The sequence below is a fragment of the Triturus cristatus genome, chromosome 3_2 (genome assembly GCF_964204655.1).
Source record: "Triturus cristatus chromosome 3_2, aTriCri1.1, whole genome shotgun sequence".
NCBI lineage: Eukaryota > Metazoa > Chordata > Amphibia > Caudata > Salamandridae > Triturus > Triturus cristatus.
Window position 1 is genome coordinate 459,472,472 of NC_140584.1, and position 17,737 is coordinate 459,490,208.

The window sequence follows — 17,737 nt, forward strand, 5'->3', positions numbered from 1 at the left end:
AAGACACTATGCCACCTCACATCAGCAGGTAGGCTTCTCCTCCACACCGCGCGGTGCGAGGCAGATCGCGGCCTCGATCTCGGTAGCGCTGTCAGGCTCCACAGTCTGCTGTCCCGAGCCCCTGCCACAACCAACAGCGGTCAACGGTGCCGGGGCGATGTCTGGACCCCAGGGAGGCCCGAGGGTGCGAGCCGGGTCACTCTGGTCGAGGCTATGTAAGCTGGGCCCGAATGGCAGGACGGAGCGGCGAGTAAACACGTCCTACTCTGCCACCATCTTGACCACGCCCCGTCTGTGTTACTTTTAATGGTAAAACATTAATATATACCATTCATATTTTGTATTTGGGAGGGATGCCCTAAACACGCCCCTTCTAAATACCAAATCGGTCGGCAAACCCAAATTGTGATTCAGTAACATTGTACAAAATCTCCATTTGTGCTTTCACCATACCAAAAGGCATTTGTGCGATCACAAACTGCCTGATCCTGCGAATGAATCCGTTTGCGACTACAAAAGGACTTAGTACATCTAGCCCTAGGTCCATGCTTGGTGGTTGCCCCTAGATAAGGGTCAAACCAGGATCCAGACACCTCTGACTTTGCATTTCGTAAAGGGGAAAATGGGGATGTGTCTGGCCTGTTGATACCTGATCCGTTGTCTCGTGTACAAAAGTCCCTTCACCTGATATTCCAGAGTTGAAGATTGTTAAGCATGAGGGTTTTTCTTCCATCAGTGCATAAAAGGGTTGTACACAGATAGCAGTGTTATACTGATTATTCATATACCGTCTTTTATTAATGAGAAACAGGCCTTGGGCATATGAGTAACTGCAAATTAATTACTGAGATGAATTGTAATTCTAATTCTGTCCACTTCTTCCTCCAATCCTTACACTCTCCATCTTCTATGTCTTTACATCCATGGCTTCTATGATGAGTGGAGAGCAAAGGAACTGCAGTAATAAAACGCTAATTGTTGTGTTGGCAGATGAGGCACAGGCATGGCTGGGGTTGCCCTTACCTCCTAAATTTGAAACACTAAACTTTGTTTGTGAAAGTACTCCGATTCACTCCCATACTTGCAGGGATGTCCTTTTGGTGTTGAGGAAGTGGCAGTATAGGATTAAAAGGGTCACTAAAGCAGTACACTAAGGCTGTCTATTTTACAGGTCACCGAAGATGGCGCAGATCCAAATCCATATGTGAAAACCTATCTACTTCCAGATCCACACAAAACATCCAAGCGTAAAACCAAAATTTCACGTAAAACTAGCAATCCAACTTTCAATGAAATGGTGAGTATTGCTGCCAGCATTTACATGCTTGTGATCTGTACCGCTGGAACAGTGTGTCAAATCTAAGAAAATTTGAGAGCCCTATCAACATATAATGTTATGGTCATTTAACTATGTACACTGTGTTGGACCTTTCAGCATGATGGGGGTCTTCTTGCAAAGATTTTGGTTTTATCCTCTAATTTGCTGAAATTTGATTTTGTTGGGTTTAGGACTCTGTGCAATTTACCACTGTTGACCAGTGTTTGTGCTCTCTCCCTTAAACATTAAAAAATTAGCTTACACCTGATTGACATATTTATTTACTAATAAGTCCCTTGTAGAGTGGTATACCATAAACCCATGTCCTGTCCTGTAAATTAAATGCTACAAGTGGGCCTGCAGCAGTTATTGTGCCATCCACTTAAGTGACCCCTTAAAACCTGTCCCAGGCCTGACTCATAGGGCAGGGGGCATTCTAATTAAAAAGTTGGAGATGTACTTTTATGTTTTACATGTTCTGGTAGTGAATAACTCCTAATTGCCTTTTTCACTACCATGAGGCGTACCTCTCTTACAAGATACTATTGGATTGCCTTATTACATTTAATAGGTGGCAATGTTTGATTGAGAACAGGTAAACATTTCATGTTTGGTGTCTGAGAAATTGTAATTAAAAAAACCTCTTCAATGGTAACGTTGGATTTTCAGTTGCTACTTTGAAAATGTCACATCTAGAAAGTTTGTCATTTTCTTGCCCTAACCATTTGGTGCCTGCAGCCTGTTTCTGGGTGGATTGACTTGGTGTAGTTGGCAGTTGAACCTTGTTTAGTCCTCTCATTCAACCACACAGTAGAGGTATTAAATGTGCCTGGATGGGCCATCAACTGGCAGGATGGGGGATGGAGCTCAGCATAGCCCCATTTGCAACTGAATAGACTGTTCTCTGACTTGTCACCCGGGCATTGTTAATGCAGACTGCCAGGAGCCAGGGCAGGGGAAGCTGGAAACTTCAAGGGAAATTCTCTAGAAACGTCTACTTCAAAGAAGTCATCAGATATAAAAATAGGACCCTTAGACCCACTCTTCATTTCACTTTCTGGACTTGTGGAAGGACTCTCAGAGGACTGCCTGCTGTGTACGCCACAAGACCGCATTGCTGCACCTGGTAGGACTGCTTTGCTGCCTGGACCCGGCCTTGGGCCTCAAAGCTCTGCCATGCTGCTTGAGCCCTGTTCCATTGCTTGAACCTAGGACTACAAGAGTGACTCCAAGGGCTAGTTAGCTGGCCTCCTGGACAGAGCCTCAGGGTCAGAAGAGGCTCTGACCGTCTTGAACTCACATCGGAATTCAGCTTGAGTGACTCCTGAGCCACCCTCCCACCCCCAATTGGTGCCCGTCCAGTCCTGGACCCTTGGTGGTGATGCTAAAGATGCCCAGAAAACTCAAAACTTGGGACTTAAAAAATGTTTGGCTAAAACCTGTCCCTGTGAACCAAGGAAAGATCTGGACCAGCCTGCTCGTCTATCTGCCCATGGTGAATTGCCGGTCAGCCTAACTTCACGGGAGCTCCCGCTACATTCTTCCCTGCAGCATTAAATCCTATTCAGCGGTCCTAAGCTGAAGAGGTATCCAGCCTTGTTGAACTCTCATCAGCTCCAGCCATCTCAGCTGGAGATTTTCGACTTCCAAAAAAGTGACTAAATCCGAACATAGATATCTTCACTGCAACTTTGTCCAGTAGCTGTCCGACAACAACACTTTCTCCTAGATAAGCTCCTGCTGCCTTGTCCCACTGAACTTCTGCCTTCTCAGAGACATTTTTGCCTACATTTCCTCTAAGTCCGAGGGAAAGCGCCAATGGGGCCCAATCCACTTTTTATATCATACTCGCACTTGGCCATATTTTCTTTTTACTTTGATCTGGTCTTGCTGGACTAGATGTTCCCCGTTGGCGCTTTGATCTTTTAGGTGCTAGTTTTTACCTTGAACTTTACAAATTCAGAACTCCAGTTCTACTGAATGTATTTCTGTTGTTTAGTGTCAAATACTTTCTTAAAATGTACTCTGTTTTTTCTAAATTGGTGTGATTTTTCTTTTGTTGCGTTTTCACTTTTGTTTTTGGGTTTGTCCTTTTTATTACTACTACTTGCTGATTTATCTTCCAATGTCAGGGTTTAAACCTTAAAACAAATCTATGAATAAGAAGTCAGTGTCAGACCCCACAGGCACAGGGTGCACTCTATGTGGTGCAGGTGTCTGAGGACCAACTAAGATTTTTCTTCCACAAGATTTTGCCTAAATTTGCACCATATAGCTGTGAGGATGGAAAAGGTCATATGACTCTACTGTCCAGGTATGGAAGCTAGATCATACTCCCTAAGCTCTCGTCTGTTTTAGAACTTTTATTTGTTTTGTGGAGGATGCTTCCCATAACGTGAAGAAAAGCATTATTATAAGTGGTTGTTATTAGAATCTTCACCCTCTTTGAGGCATCGGTCTTGTTTGGCCTCAAGAATCTAGCACCCTAATTATTCCCTATTGCATCAGAGGTCATTTTCAGAACATCAGCCGTTCTAAAAAGGGTTTGATGCATACCTTTTCCCTACCTCTTTTTACTGTACACTGTGTTAGGCTTTCAGGGTAGCAGTGTTTAAGGTTTTTCAGTTCCTAGGAGCACCTGGTCATTTGCTAATGGGATAGTTTTATTAGATTCCAACAACTTCTGTCTCTGCTCTGCTAAAAGCAAGCCCAAGGCTCGGGCTACACTGGCCCTGCCCTCAGCTTCTCTGTAATCAGCCCTCACAGTTCTTACAGAATTAATTAAGGAAACAAAGAGGTGCCTCAAGTTGTCTTGGATGGGGAGGAGCCAGCCATCCACTTGCAAGTTTCCTAGATGTGAAAGTGTAGGCTCTTTTCTCATATATTTATGAACATGAGTGTGAGGACATTTACTTTGTTATTGCTTTGAGGGTAAGCTTGAGGACGATGATTCAGAGGTCTCAAACATCTATTGATTCTGATTTAATTTCTGCTGATGCACAGGTCAGTGAGCTGGACTTTCCCCTCTGATGTCTCGCACAGCTGTACTGCTCCCTTAGCGCAGTGCTATTACTTCAATGCAGTGATTAATAGCCCTGCTGTAGCTTAGAAATTAGTTTTTCCTTTCACAGTATTTAATATCGCTCACGTAATGGAAGTTCCAGGACTTATAGATTATAAATTGGACTTTATTCCCATTTCAAGCCCCTGGTGAGCTGTACATGGCCATACTGAAGAAGTCCTCCTGCATTATATGGAGGTTCAGCACCTTGTCTGGGTGACACCTTTTTTTTCCAACTTTATTTAATGTTTTAAGACCAGAGTTTATGAGGAATTCAGAGTGCCTCGGGTAAATAAAATAAGAAACTTAAAATAATAAGAATACGTATTATTAAATACACAGCACTAGTTGTTTGTCCTGCACATGAGCATCCCCCCACCCCATTCTGCAGTGCCCTCAAAAATTACCATACTCACTTTTACTTATTCCAGTGCATTGTCTGGTTTCATCTTTTTCTGTTACTATTGTATGGTATTTTTCCCAATGGCCTCTCTAGTCCCAGTATTAGGACTCAATTCAAAGTTAATCCTGAAGCCACACATGTTCTGTATATAGTAGGCCTGGTGGTGGGCCAGTTCTCTGAGCAGAGTTTTGTCTCTTCATATGAGTTAGTAATGGTGATCATGTTTTTTCAAACCGAAGCATCCTATCCGGACTAGTAGTTGTTAGTCTTTCCATAGTGTAGATTTTCAATACTGCCACATTTTAATAGTGGGCAAATCAAGTGCCTTCCACACAATCGTTCTAGCAGCCAGTAGCAATTGTCAAATAAGTCCGCCAGTAGACAAATTAATAGGGTCAACAACACAATCAGAGGATCAGTTTCAAAACAAATGCTCAACATATCGTGTATCTGAAATGGTACCTTCTCTCGGAAATCTCTAATAGCCTGACATTCCCACCACATATGTATCTATGCTCTTTGAGCCTCATACTCCCCTTGAACAGTCATCAGAACCCCCATGTATTTATTTCAATCATGTTGGTGTTAGATATTATCACAACATAACTTTGTAGGCTCACTTGTAAATTGGGTGCAAATGGACAGCTTTGCTGTTATTTGTCAGATTGCTGTCTATTGACTTTCTGATATGTCAGTACTCACAACGTCCTCCCATCTCCACAGATATTGTAGTGATTACAGTGGTGGAGAAGTTTCTAACACTTTATATATGTGAGAATTACCCTTTGTTTAACCTTCTGTGGATATGGCCTCCATTTTGGGTTTGTTTCTAGTCTCTCATGCTTTAATTGAATGTTGTTGTGCACAATGTAATAACTCTGTTATTCTTAAGACATCGTTTCTGCCCAGTTGGATGTCTTTGGCACATTGCTCTCTACTTTTAACATCATCTCTGTCATAAAGGTCTCTTAAGTATCAGGAGTAGTACCCCATGCCATTGTAAAAAGCCCGTCAGTCATATCTGGCTTGTATGGGTTCCCTAGAAAGGGGTAAACAGCAAAGGGCATGTCATAATTTGCTTAACTCTTGACTGCCTTGTTCCAAGAGAACAATATCGTTTTTGTTGACTGTAGAAGGGGCCTAAGAGTTTGAGTCCTCGGCGAGAGCCAAAGGAGAGGTTTCAGTGGAATTTTACAAACATTTTTCCATACCGTCACCCATGGCTTCTCCAATAATGCAGAAAAACAGGACAGGAACAGCATAATTTGAGTTGCTAAGATGTATCTACTAACCTCTGGTACCCCCAATCCACCCTCATATGGAGATATATTAAGAGTCTGCCTAACACTGATTAGTGCTTAATTTTTCCAAATAAAGACCACAGCTTTTGCTGGATGTAATGCACAATATCAGGTGGAAATCTGAATGGCAACACTAGCTACATAGAGCAGTCTGGGCCTAAAATTCATTTTCACACAGTTAATTCTCCCAATCCACAGTAGGTCTAATCTCGCCCCAACGGTACAAGTATTTGTAAAGAACATCTAGCGGGGGTGGGAAGTTAGGAGCATAGTGATGTATATATGGTAGAATTATGCCCAGGTGTGAGTGCCATCAGGGGCCTAGTCAAGGCCTGACTTTCTTCTTTCTCTTGGCGTCAACTCGGGTTACAGTAGTACATGTCATGACATACTTGCATTTAAAATGTAATACCACTCCTAAAGAAAATGTGGAGTCAGCAACTGGATACACAGTTACGTGTCAAGTCCAATATCCATGTGGCTTGATAGAGGTACTTTCATTAGTACTTTGCACTGTTGCCCATGGTTATAGCTTAGAATTTCACAGTACACCACCCAAAATTCCACCTGTCCATACTTCATCTTCTAGGAGCATCACAAACTCTTGATGTTGGAGGTACATGCTCTCTTACTGAAATGAGCGATCAAACAAGTTGCACAAAGTCAAAGTGATATGGTGGGCAATGCTTGTACTTTGTTGCACCCAAGAAAGACAAGACATTGTGGCCTATACTGGACTTCGAGCTCACAACTGCAATTTACTTCAGAATGACCAGTCTTCAGGATGTGATTCCGCTGCTCCAGGTGGGGGAGCTGTATGGCTACCCTCGACTTTAAGAATGCTACTACAGTTCCTAACTAGTCTGCTAACCACCGGTACTTTAGGTTCATGGAAATTGGGGCTGATTATCAATTCTAGGTGCTAGCGTTGGGAGTAAGTCCCAGCACAAGGGTATTCACCAAATTACTTGCTGCGGTTTTAGCAAGTGCAGTCACAGTCAATGTGTTTCTGTACCTAGACAATTGGCTGATAAAAGGGAGGAGCCATGCGCAATGCCTTGTACAAATGCAAGAAACCTTTGACCTCTTTCAGAAATTGAGCTCAGCACATTCATATGTCTCTAGTTGCTACAATAAAAGAAGTAAAGACCAAATCATACCCTACCAATGCGAGTGTTATAACGTTTCACTGACTGCTTCTCCTTTACCAGAAGTCACATCATCTAACCTTGAAGGCGGTAATGAATGTGTTGGGTGTTAAGGCATCATGTATTGGTCCAGCAGCAAACTCCAGGTTTCAGATTTGTCCTCTTTGTGGGAGCGTCTTCCAAGACTGTGTTCAAAGGCGACTGGAAAATGTGTTGTTTGCCGAACTCATTGTCCGGCACAAGCTCAAATGCTCACATTAAAGGAACTTATTAGGCAGGCTTGTTCCTTCACTGCCAGTGGCCATTACTGCAGTTGGGTGGGGGAGTACACATGAGCAACATGACAATTCAAGGCAAGTGGCCACCACAGGAGCAGCTCCTGTACATTAGTGTGCTAAACCAATGGCAGTGCAACTAGCCCTTTGAGTCTTTCAGAAGCAAATGAGTATGCTAATTTTCACAAACAACACGACAGTCATCTAATAGATTCAGAAGCCGGAAGACAGCCACTCACTGCAATTGTCATGCCTATTTAGTCCCATCGCTACCAAGGATATTTGTTGGCATAACACCTTCCAGGGGTGGTCAAAACAGAAATTTACAGCAATCCCATTAGTGGGGATTCAACATTCAGTTACTTCCAACGTTGAAGCACACCAACAGTTGACTTATTCACCACATAAAAGAACAGAACATTTTCAAACTTTGCATCCAGGTACCCCGACCCGCGGATCCTAGGCAATACCATAAGGATCAACTAGTCAAGGATAGTTGCATACGTTTTTCTTCTGCTGTCACTGATTCCTTATTGCATCAGGAAAATGTTTGACAAAGTTCAAGGTGACCAATTGTTATAGCTCCTACCTGGGCTTTACTGCCTGTGCTCAGTGCTTCTGAAAATGTCTGTCGACCCTGTACCCAGATATGCTTATACAACATTCAATACATCCCAATCCTAGGGAGCTCCAACTTGTGATTTGGTAACTGTAGTCCTAAAACGTAAGTACCTACAGCTTCCCAAGAAATGGGTAGAAACAGTAAACAAAGCAAGAACACAATTCATCCTTACTGCCAGTTTTAAACAAACAGCCCTTTACTGTTGCTGTACAAACTGTTATTTTCTACTGGTTACATTTCCTATTCATCAATGTGTATTCCTAGTGGCTATTTCTGCACACTTACAAAACAGACAACACCTGTCCATCTTTTAAATCGTAGTAGTCAAAATCTTTATGGCAGGCTTAAAACAGGTGTACCCTCTTCAACTGGCGCCATTCACTTCCTGGGATTGTAAAATTACCCCCCCCCCCCTCGTCGTATGGGGTCTCCATTTTCTACCTGTTGCAGTTTTTCATGAAAGATGGTTTTCCTTTTAGCTCTGCATTCCCTAGCTGTTAGAGGAGTCAATATATAATATATTGATTAATGCATTTGCCCATCCGCACATTGACGGTATTTTCGCTGCTGGGCATTTCTCCCTAGAATGCCAAGCCCTTTTTTGGCTATTTGGGGTAGTTCACTGTTACGCCTCCATAACCTTTATTCCACACGAGGTATCCATGCCAAGTTTGCTTCTGTTTTTCCCAACATCCTGGTGATTCCAAAGGTACCCATGGTTTGTGGATTCCCCTGGAAGGTGACTCCGGGGCCGATGCGGCTCCAGCTCTACTCCGGTCCCCTCTCCGGTGCGGGGTGACTTCGAGGTCCCTTGCCGGATGACGCCGGTGTCCTGCCTCAAGCAGCGAACCCTATGGCTCCGTGCGGGGGTCGTTCCGCGGATTCGTCTTCGGACGCTCCTTCTTCTCTGGAGGCAGGCTGCATCTTGGTATCGTCCTCCCCGAAGACTGGTCGCCGTGTGGTGTCCTTTTCACCAGCGTCGAAGGGCGGCTCCCTGCCCTTCCTGAGGCAGAGGTGTTTATCGGAAGAGCAGCAGGGCCCTCATTCTTCGACTCCTTCTGACTTCCAGGTCTGGCCCTTGCCTGCCCCGCTTGGCCACGGGGACGGCCGCCTTAGTTTGCAGCCGTCGCCCATGGAGGAGCTGCTTTCACCACCGCGGGGCCCTACGGATGCGGGTGCAGCCTTCGCTCACGCGGTGTCCACGGCTGTGGGCATCCTACGCATGGGTGACCCGGTGGCTCACTTTCCGGCGTGCCATCTGTTGGAGGTCCTCCACCAGGGCTCTGGTGGGAGGGAAATCTTGCTTCCCTTTGAAGGTCCGCTCCTTTCTGCCTTGACAGGGGCATGGAGGCGTCCTGCCTCCGGGGACCTGGTGCCTCCGCATCTTCTGCATCAGCCCCTTCCGACGCAGGATGATCCGGCGTGCCTGTCCACTCAACCCTCAGCCGCCAGCCCCCTTTTGCGGACTGCTTTTCCCTCCCTGCCGCCCCTGTTGGCTCTGCCATCCAGAGAGGCCCACTGGCTGGACACTTGGGGACGCAACATTTACGCCTCGACCAGCGGGCCCTTAACACCTTGTGTGTGCTGGCTCGGGCCTCCTCCTGTTTGTGGGACTCGGCTGAGTCTCTGGGGTCTGCAGCGTCCCAGGAGTCTGCTCAGGTGGATTTGCGGCATCATGCCTTGGATGGCCGGGAGCTTGAGGCGTTTATTCTCCGCTCCGCTCTGGACATCTCTGAGGTGCTGGGCCGGGCCATGGCTTCCTCGGTCGCTCTCCGTCGCCATGCTTGGCTTCGGGACGGCGTTTTCACCGAAAATATTCGGGAGAGGCTCATTGATCTCCCATTTGATTGCAGTCTGTTGTTCCATGCCCCGGCCGATTCCTACATCCAGAGGCTCTTGGCAGGGCTCTGTCCTCCTCCCCCTCCGTCCCCTCCTTAGTGACTTCTGAGTTAGGTTTGCTTTTGGGCCTTTTTAGGCCGGCTGTTATGGTTGTGGAGTGTGTTTTTCTGGCCGCTTATGTCCATCCTGGGGTCTTTGGCATTGTTGGCTGCTGGACGGCCCTTTTGTTGTTGTGTGTGAGTTCTACAGGCATTGTTGCGCAGACTTGACCTTGAGATTGGGCCTTCTGCTTAGCTTGGCTGCTGTCAAGCCTGCAGCGGGGATGCTTTTTTCCCCGCGGTTCTTTTGTTTCTTCCTCTGCTGCGGAAGTTCTTCCAAAGAGGGTTCCCATATCTTGGGACTTCACGTGCCCTATGTGGTGTTATGGTAGCTGTCATATGGCTTGCGCTCTGCTGGAGGGTTCTGGTCACCTTCAGGTACCTGTTCTCCATGGTATTTACGTAGGTTGCTCTTGCTTCCTGAGGTCGTGTGCGCAGGCACTCATGGTGGTGGCCCGGGCCTCTCCTCCTCGCCCTGCTCCCGTTCTGTGGTCTGGGGGTGTCCCGGGGGTGTCCCTGTGTTCTCCCTGCCAGGCGTTGCCTACTCGGCCTTCCTGGGGCCTTGGTCTGTTCTTCTTGCTTCTGGCCTTGACTGCTGGCATTGTTCTGGCTAGCATGCTGCTCTCCATCTGGAGTGGGCTCGCCTTCTTCTCCCTAGTTTCCTTGGGCTCTCTAGGCTTCTTCTTCTTCTTCTGTCTTCCTGTCTTGGCATTCGGCGGAAGCTATGTTACCTTGTGGGGGAGTGGGGTGCTTCGGCCTCTCAGTCCTTGCCTCCTCTGCTGTGAGTGTACGAGCCTCTTCAGCATTCTTCCCTCCTACATCCCCTTGGGGTCGGTGGGGTTCTGCTTGTGGGGGTTCCCTTGGACTGGCAGGAGCGAGGTTCTACCTGGTCCACAGATCTGGTCCCCTGTGGGGCCCTCTGTTCTGCATTAGCTGGTGGGGTCCTTTTGCAGACCCTCCTTCCCAGGGGGTATTGCTAGGGTATCTATTCTACGTGAAGCAATCTGCGGCTAGTAGTCTCTATCAGATGTACAAGTTACTTACCTTCGGTAGCGATGTATCTGGTAGAGACGATTCTAGCTGCAGATTCCTTCACGGCCCGCCCTTCCTCCCATATTCTGCGAGGACCCTTGGGTTGGTCTTCGGTACTCTCCTCCCGGTGGGGGGCTGTCTCTCCTGTGAGTGCCTTCCTTGTTCTTGACAGGTGGCTCTCTCTGGGGTCGGTTCATTCCTCCCTTGGTTCTTGAAGGATGGGGTTTCGGTGCACCGGTGCCCTGCTGCTCTGGCTACCCCAGGTTTGGGGGGGGGATTGCTTATATCCTTGTCCTCCCTTCCCTCCCTCCTTCCATTGCTATCCTCTGGTTTGAGGGTCCTCTGGCCATGTCTTGCCCCTTGTCCTTGTGGGTGGTTGCCCTCTAGATTGGGGTGGCTTGGAGGTTTGTTGTCCCTGTCTGTCTTGGGACTGGTCCCATTCCTTTCTCAGAATGAGGGGGTGGGCTTCCTACGTGTTCCATGTCTTTTATGCCTGTTCTTCCCTTCAGGGCACAGGGATGGGAGATTGTCTATGTGCGGGCAGGGTGGCTGCGCAACTTTCTGCTTGTTCTTTTTCTTTCTTCTTTCCCTGCCTTTGGGGTCTGCGGTGTTGGCAGTACCCTGGTGGTGGTGTTAGTCACTGCTTCTTTCCAATTTTTCTGCTCTTCGCACACTGTTTCCATGCTCCCACAGTTTTTTATCCGGTGGTTCTGCGTTGTGGTGTGGAAAAGTTATCCGAAGAAAACTGACGTGGGAGCCCCGGGGCGGGTCTTATGTGACCTCGCTGACGTCACGTACGCGAACGATGCCTGGGCGGAGTCGCGTGGTATCGCCCCGCCCCAGGCGCGCAGGGAGGCTGTGGCAAAAGGTTTCCGGATCCAGTCTCACGCCTGGGGATAATTTTATGTGAAGGAATCTGCTGCTAGAATCGTCTCTACCAGATACATCGCTACCGAAGGTAAGTAACTCGTACGATTGGTGACGAATAATGTAATCAATGCATCCATACTTAAGTTGCTTAACAAAGGGTGTTGAATACTACTATTAGCTTTAGAAACTAAGATAGTAATACAACTGTTGCCGTACATGATAAAATGTATGTATTTATTTCTCATGCTTTTAAAGATTTTTGGTATTGACATCGTGATTAAATTCAAAATTGAAAAAATATATATATAAAATATAAACTCTTGAAAATTCCCTGATTTATGGATTTATGGAATAATTTGTTCACATATGTGTCGATTCAAAAGAATTAAGTTAAGGTGAATGATTCCTCAAGTTACATATTTTTTTTTGGTGCATACTGGGAAAAGCACAGATTTCGCAGGGTTGAGGTGCAGGCCGGGAGTTTCCTCAAACACTAAGGATTTGTAGGATGCGGGGCCACGAAAACCACAGGTCCGTCATGAAGAAAAGGACGTCATCCGCATATAACGCGATGCGGTCCGATCTCGACTGGGACCAGTCAAATCCACGGAGCACCGGATCGCTCCGAACCCACACCACCAAAGGTTCCACTGCTAGGTCAAACAGTGGGGGTAGGGAGCAGCTCTGTCTAGTGCCCCTATGAATTGGGAAGGGGTCTGAGTGATGTCCAGCTATACGAACAGACGCCGTTAATTTAGTGTAGAGCAAGAGGACATAGGCTATGAAGCGAGGACCAAGATCTACCGCCTAAAGTAATTGAAAGAGGTAGACCCAGCTGAGCGAATCGAAGGCTTTGTCTATGTCGGCTAATAGTAAAGCTGGCGGGCGTCCCAACGCCGGGTCCTCCGCTATGGCATTATGTACTCTTCGTATGTTGTGGCGAGTAGCTCGCTGAGACATAAAGCCCTATTTGGTCTGGGTGGATTAGGTCTGATACGCATTTACGTAGGCAATCAGCCAGGACCTTCCCTAATTGTTTAGGCTCAAAGTTGATGAGAGAAATAGGATGGTATGAGCTAGGGTCCTCCGGAGGGCGCCATGGTTTAAGGAATAAGACTATCTATGCATGCCTCCAATCTTGGGGCAATATATTTCATTCTTGGGCATCTTGCATGGCTGCTAATAAGTGAGGGCCCAGCAGCTGCATGTTCGGCCGTAGGAACTCCATAGGGCATCCTTTGGGTCCGGGGGCCCGTCCCGGGCGTAGAGCATGTAAGGCCCCGGTCAGCTCGTCTAAGATGATAGGGGCCTCTAGTTGATCACGCTTGTGGTCTGTGAGTTTCCGAGGTGGGATATCCACTAGGAATTCCGATATTTGGGCCTCTGAAATCTGCTGGCGATGTTCGTATAGTGAGGAGAAATGCCGCACAAATTCCCGGGCCACCCCCTCCGGCGATGAGCAAAAGAGCCCTTCAGCATCACGGATGGTGGGGACCACGGCTGGGGATTTGTCAGCCTGGCAGAGCCTCTGGAGCATTTTACTAGATTTATCTCCCCATTGGTAGATCCGATGTTGCAATGCTTTCCAAATCTCTTTTGCTTCCCCCATTAGATATTGCTGTATTGCTTGTTGCACTTGCAGCAAGTTTCACCGTAGAGTGGGCCTTGGGTCCTGGTTAAGCTGTGATGCCAGGGACGCCTGGCGTGACTCTAGGTCAGCCAGTTGCTCTTGTCGTGCGCGCTTTCCTTTGGTGCGGTAGCTAATTTCAGCCCGACGTATGGTGAGTTTTAAGGCCTCCCAAAGGATGCCCTGTGACGGGGCAGAGGTAACATAGATGTCTAAATATTCGGATATCGCCGCTTTCAATATGTCTTGGTAATCTGGGCTTCGAAGGTGCCAAGGGGACATCTGCCATCGAAAGGGGGGGTTTACGAGAGCAAGTATGGAATTTAAGAGTGATTGGGGAATGATCAGAGAGCCCTCAGGGGAGGTGGGCGACTTGTGAGAACCTGTGGAGAAATATGCGAGGTGTGAAAATAATCCGATTGTGAACCGCGGACCGCAGACATAAATGTGTAGTTAAGTTCTGTAGGGTGGTACTCCCGCCAGATGTCCACCCAGCCTTATGTGGACACCAATGACTGCAGTTTAGCAGGACCCATTGGTGGTTGACAATCAATGCTACGCTGTCTGTCTACTGGCCCCACAATGTCATTCCAGTCACCACCTAGGAGGGTCTAGCCCTCTGACAGTTCACCCCAAACCCTAGAAATCTTGTCTACGAAGGTCTCCCCTAGCAGAGGGGGAGCATAAATACTACCTGTGGTGACATGCTCACCATACAGTGTGCCCGTGACGAAAGCGAATCTACCCCCTGGATCTACCCAGTGGTCTATGTGCTGGAATGGGACTCTGCGATGTATCAGAATGGCCACTCCCTGTGACCCCCTGGTGAATCCTGCGTGGTGTATTTATAATGGTATCCAAATAGAGCCAGACAAGGGGTTTTGGTACCTAGGAGATGGGTTTCTTGTAGCAGTAGAATGTAGGCCCCATACCTTTTGGCCTGATGTAACACAGCGCATCGTTTAATTTTATTAAGAAGACCCCGGACATTCCATGAAACCACTGTGAGATCCCCAAGGGGGGCTGTATCAGACTGTACCATTATCCCATTTCTCTGAAGGCACTGTAATGGTACTATCAGAATCTAGGTGAGAAGTTTGCATATAAAACAATAAAACTGAATTCCCGGAGAATCCCCCACCCCCCACCCGACACTGCCATAAACTAGGAGCATCTGTCGCGGTGTAGGGCGCACCAGGCCCCCAACAGGGTAGACCCGGACCCCCAGGCCAACAATACCCAATCCACCCACAAAACATTTAACGAGGGGAGATATAAGTGTCTAGGGCCTGGCAGCCCCATAGCTGGACGTCCGCGCCCGTTCAGAGGATAGCAAATATTAGGATAGTCCCAGTGAAGAGCAAATCTGACAGAGACACGTTAGTGAAAGATTCCTTACCTTAGAATATCCCCAGGCGTCAGACTGTATCCGGAAAGTCTTTTCGTAGCAGTACCCCTGCACGTCAGTAGGTGGCGTTGTGCAGCTCCGCGTCAGTCACTGGCGTCGTATGCGCCGAGATGACATCATGGAGACTACTTAGGTGCCACCCATGCGCGCTGACGTCAGTTCTTTCTTTTTCCGCGCCAGCAAGCGCAGATCCGGATAGAGCAAGTACCTTAGTCACTTTTTGACTACACTTTTGAGACTTTTTTTCTCCTGGTGCATGTAGGGATGCCTGGATTTACGTCTTCTGGGGCCTGCCGTCGCAGTATATCAGTGGCGGACCCCCACGATGTTTGCCTCTACTGCCTGGAGACCGACCACGCCTCCCGGTCCTGCCGGGACTGTCGGGCCATGGCCCCGAAGGCCTTGAGGGAGTGGCGCTGGAAGCTGCTGGAGGTCCGGTACTCATCCCAATGCCGCTCCAGGGACTGTTCCCGGGACTGCTCGTGGGGCCGCAGTCGTCGCTACTCGGGCTCCAAGTCTTCGCCCTCGAATTCCGGTAAGCGACGACATAAAAAGAAGTCGAAGAAGCGTTTTCGCTCTCTGACGTCCCCCCCGTCGGTCCTCGGATGCGGACGAGGGGGACAGGGGTTCTGCCCCTGCAGCTCCTTTGGAGCCTGGGAGTCCCGTGGCCTACCCGCCTTACCCGGGTCCGTCGGCGACTCCCGAACAGGTGCAAGAATTTCTTGCCACCATGGACCGCCTTTTTAGGCCTCGGGCTCCCGCCGGCACGTGCCAGATTATGTTGGGCCGTCGGCGTTGCCTGCGGATCTAGCTTCGGCACCACAGGATCCTACGCCGTTTGCTCCGGCCCCGGCTCCACGAGTTCCGGCACTGCCGGCTCCGGCCCCAGCGCCGCCCTCGGCTCCACCTCCGGCGCCGCAGTGGGTGCCGTTCGTTCCGCCCTTGCCCCGCTTCCAGGACCAATTTTGTTCCTGCCTGGGATCCGCATTAGGAGACGCCGCCGGCCCGGCCCCGGCCGATGCCGTTCACGGCGTCGTTTCCTACGCCATATGTTCCTTCTCTGGCTCCGGCTCTGCCGCTGCAGCTTGTTCCTACTGCAACGGAGGTGGAGGATGACTGAGCAGGACTGGGTGGACGACTTGGAGGATGCCGGCGACCTCGCTGTCTCTTCTGACCCGGGGTTTGCTTCTCGCCCGCCTACCATGGAGGAGGGCGCCTCCTACACGATGGTGCTCCGTCGGGCAGCTGAGGTTCTCAACCTCAATCATCCTACAGTGGGCCTCAAGACTAATCTCCTCACTGAGGTGCTCCAGACGGCGTCACTTCGTCAGAGCCCCTGCTTCCCTTTGACGCCGCCTTCACTGACGTCTTGTTGGGCACTTGGTCGAGGCCTGCCATAGGGGGCCCTGTGGATAAGAATGTCCCCAGGCGTCACCGCCCGGCGCCTGGTGACCCCGCGTTTCCGACCACTCATCCTGCGCCTGAGAGCCTGGTCATCCAAGCCTCAACGCCGGATAAGGACTCTAAGAAGCTGGAACAGTTCGGAAAGTGGTTGTTCTCTTCGGCCAGCTTGGGGCTGCGGTCGGTGAACACCTGCTTATTGGGCCGCTATTCCCATGCGGTGTGGGATACAGTTGCTCAGGTGTTGCCTCAGTGTCCTGAGGTGGTCCACGCTTTGCTGTCCTAAGCAGTTGCTGAGGGTAAGGATGCGGCTAAGTTCGCCATTCGGTGTGCTTTGGACACCGCTGACTCTCTGGGCAGGGCAATTTCTACGACTGTGGCGCTTCGTCGCCACGCCTGGTGAGATCCACTGGGTTCTCACCTGATGTCCAGAGCTCGCTAATGGACATGTCCTTTGATGGCACTCGCCTATTTGGCGATAAGCCCGACAGTGCACTGGAGCGTTTTAAGGACTCGCGGGCCACGGCCAAGTCCTTGGGTCTTTCCGCGAAAAGCACGGCCACTCCTGGGATTCGTTCCTTTCGTGGCCACGGCAGAGGCGCCCAGGCACGTTTCTTCAGCAAGCTTGTGCAGAACCAGCCTCAGCGCGGGGCGGGTCTGGGAATCAGCATGGGGTCAGTCCACCTCCACTGCTTCTACCTCCTAATCCGAGCTCTGTGGAGCACGCCGGTGGGTGGCAGGATCCGCCACCACCTCCCCCACTGGCGCAATATCACATCGGACTTGCAGATCATCCGCAGAGGTTACTCTCTTCACTTTCAGTCCTCCCCTCCAGCCATGCCACCTCGGGCCACTGCATGTCGGGGGATCACTTGGTACTTCTCCAGCAGGAAGTCACGGCCCTCTTGGCCAAGGGGGCCATCGAGTGCGTTACTGGGCCGGAAGTAGAGAGTGGTTGTTATTCCCACTACTTTCTGGTCCCCAAGAAGGACAAAGGGGGCCTGCGCCCCATCTTGGACCTCCGGAACGTCAATCGCTTCCTCCGGAAGGAGAAGTTCAAAATGCTGGCTGCTCTCGACCCTGGAGACTGGATGGTAGCGTTGGACTTGCAGGACGCATATTTTCACATCCCCGTCCTGCCGGCCCACCTGCGTTACCTGCGGTTCACGGTAGGCCAGGAGCATTTTCAGTTTGCCGTGCTCCTGTTTGATCTTACCAGTGCCCCTTGAGTGTTCACGAAGGTGATGGCGGTGGTCGCAGCTCACAAGCGCAGTATTCCCTTACCTCAACAACTGGCTGTTTAAGGCGGGCTCGCCCCAGGCCGTCGTCAACCA

At 49.3% G+C, this 17,737-nt stretch overlaps 1 protein-coding gene across 4 annotated transcripts in view; it reads left to right on the forward strand.

Moving 5' to 3' along the window:
* PIK3C2A (phosphatidylinositol-4-phosphate 3-kinase catalytic subunit type 2 alpha) overlaps positions 1 to 17,737 on the forward strand; it is a 780,848-nt gene that overhangs the window by 737,607 nt on the left and 25,504 nt on the right. For all 4 annotated transcript variants that reach the window (XM_085648082.1, XM_085648085.1, XM_085648083.1 and 1 more), the window contains one exon: positions 1,172 to 1,297. In XM_085648082.1, coding sequence (XP_085504208.1) covers positions 1,172 to 1,297 — 126 coding nt within the window. The remainder of the gene's footprint in view (positions 1 to 1,171; positions 1,298 to 17,737) is intronic.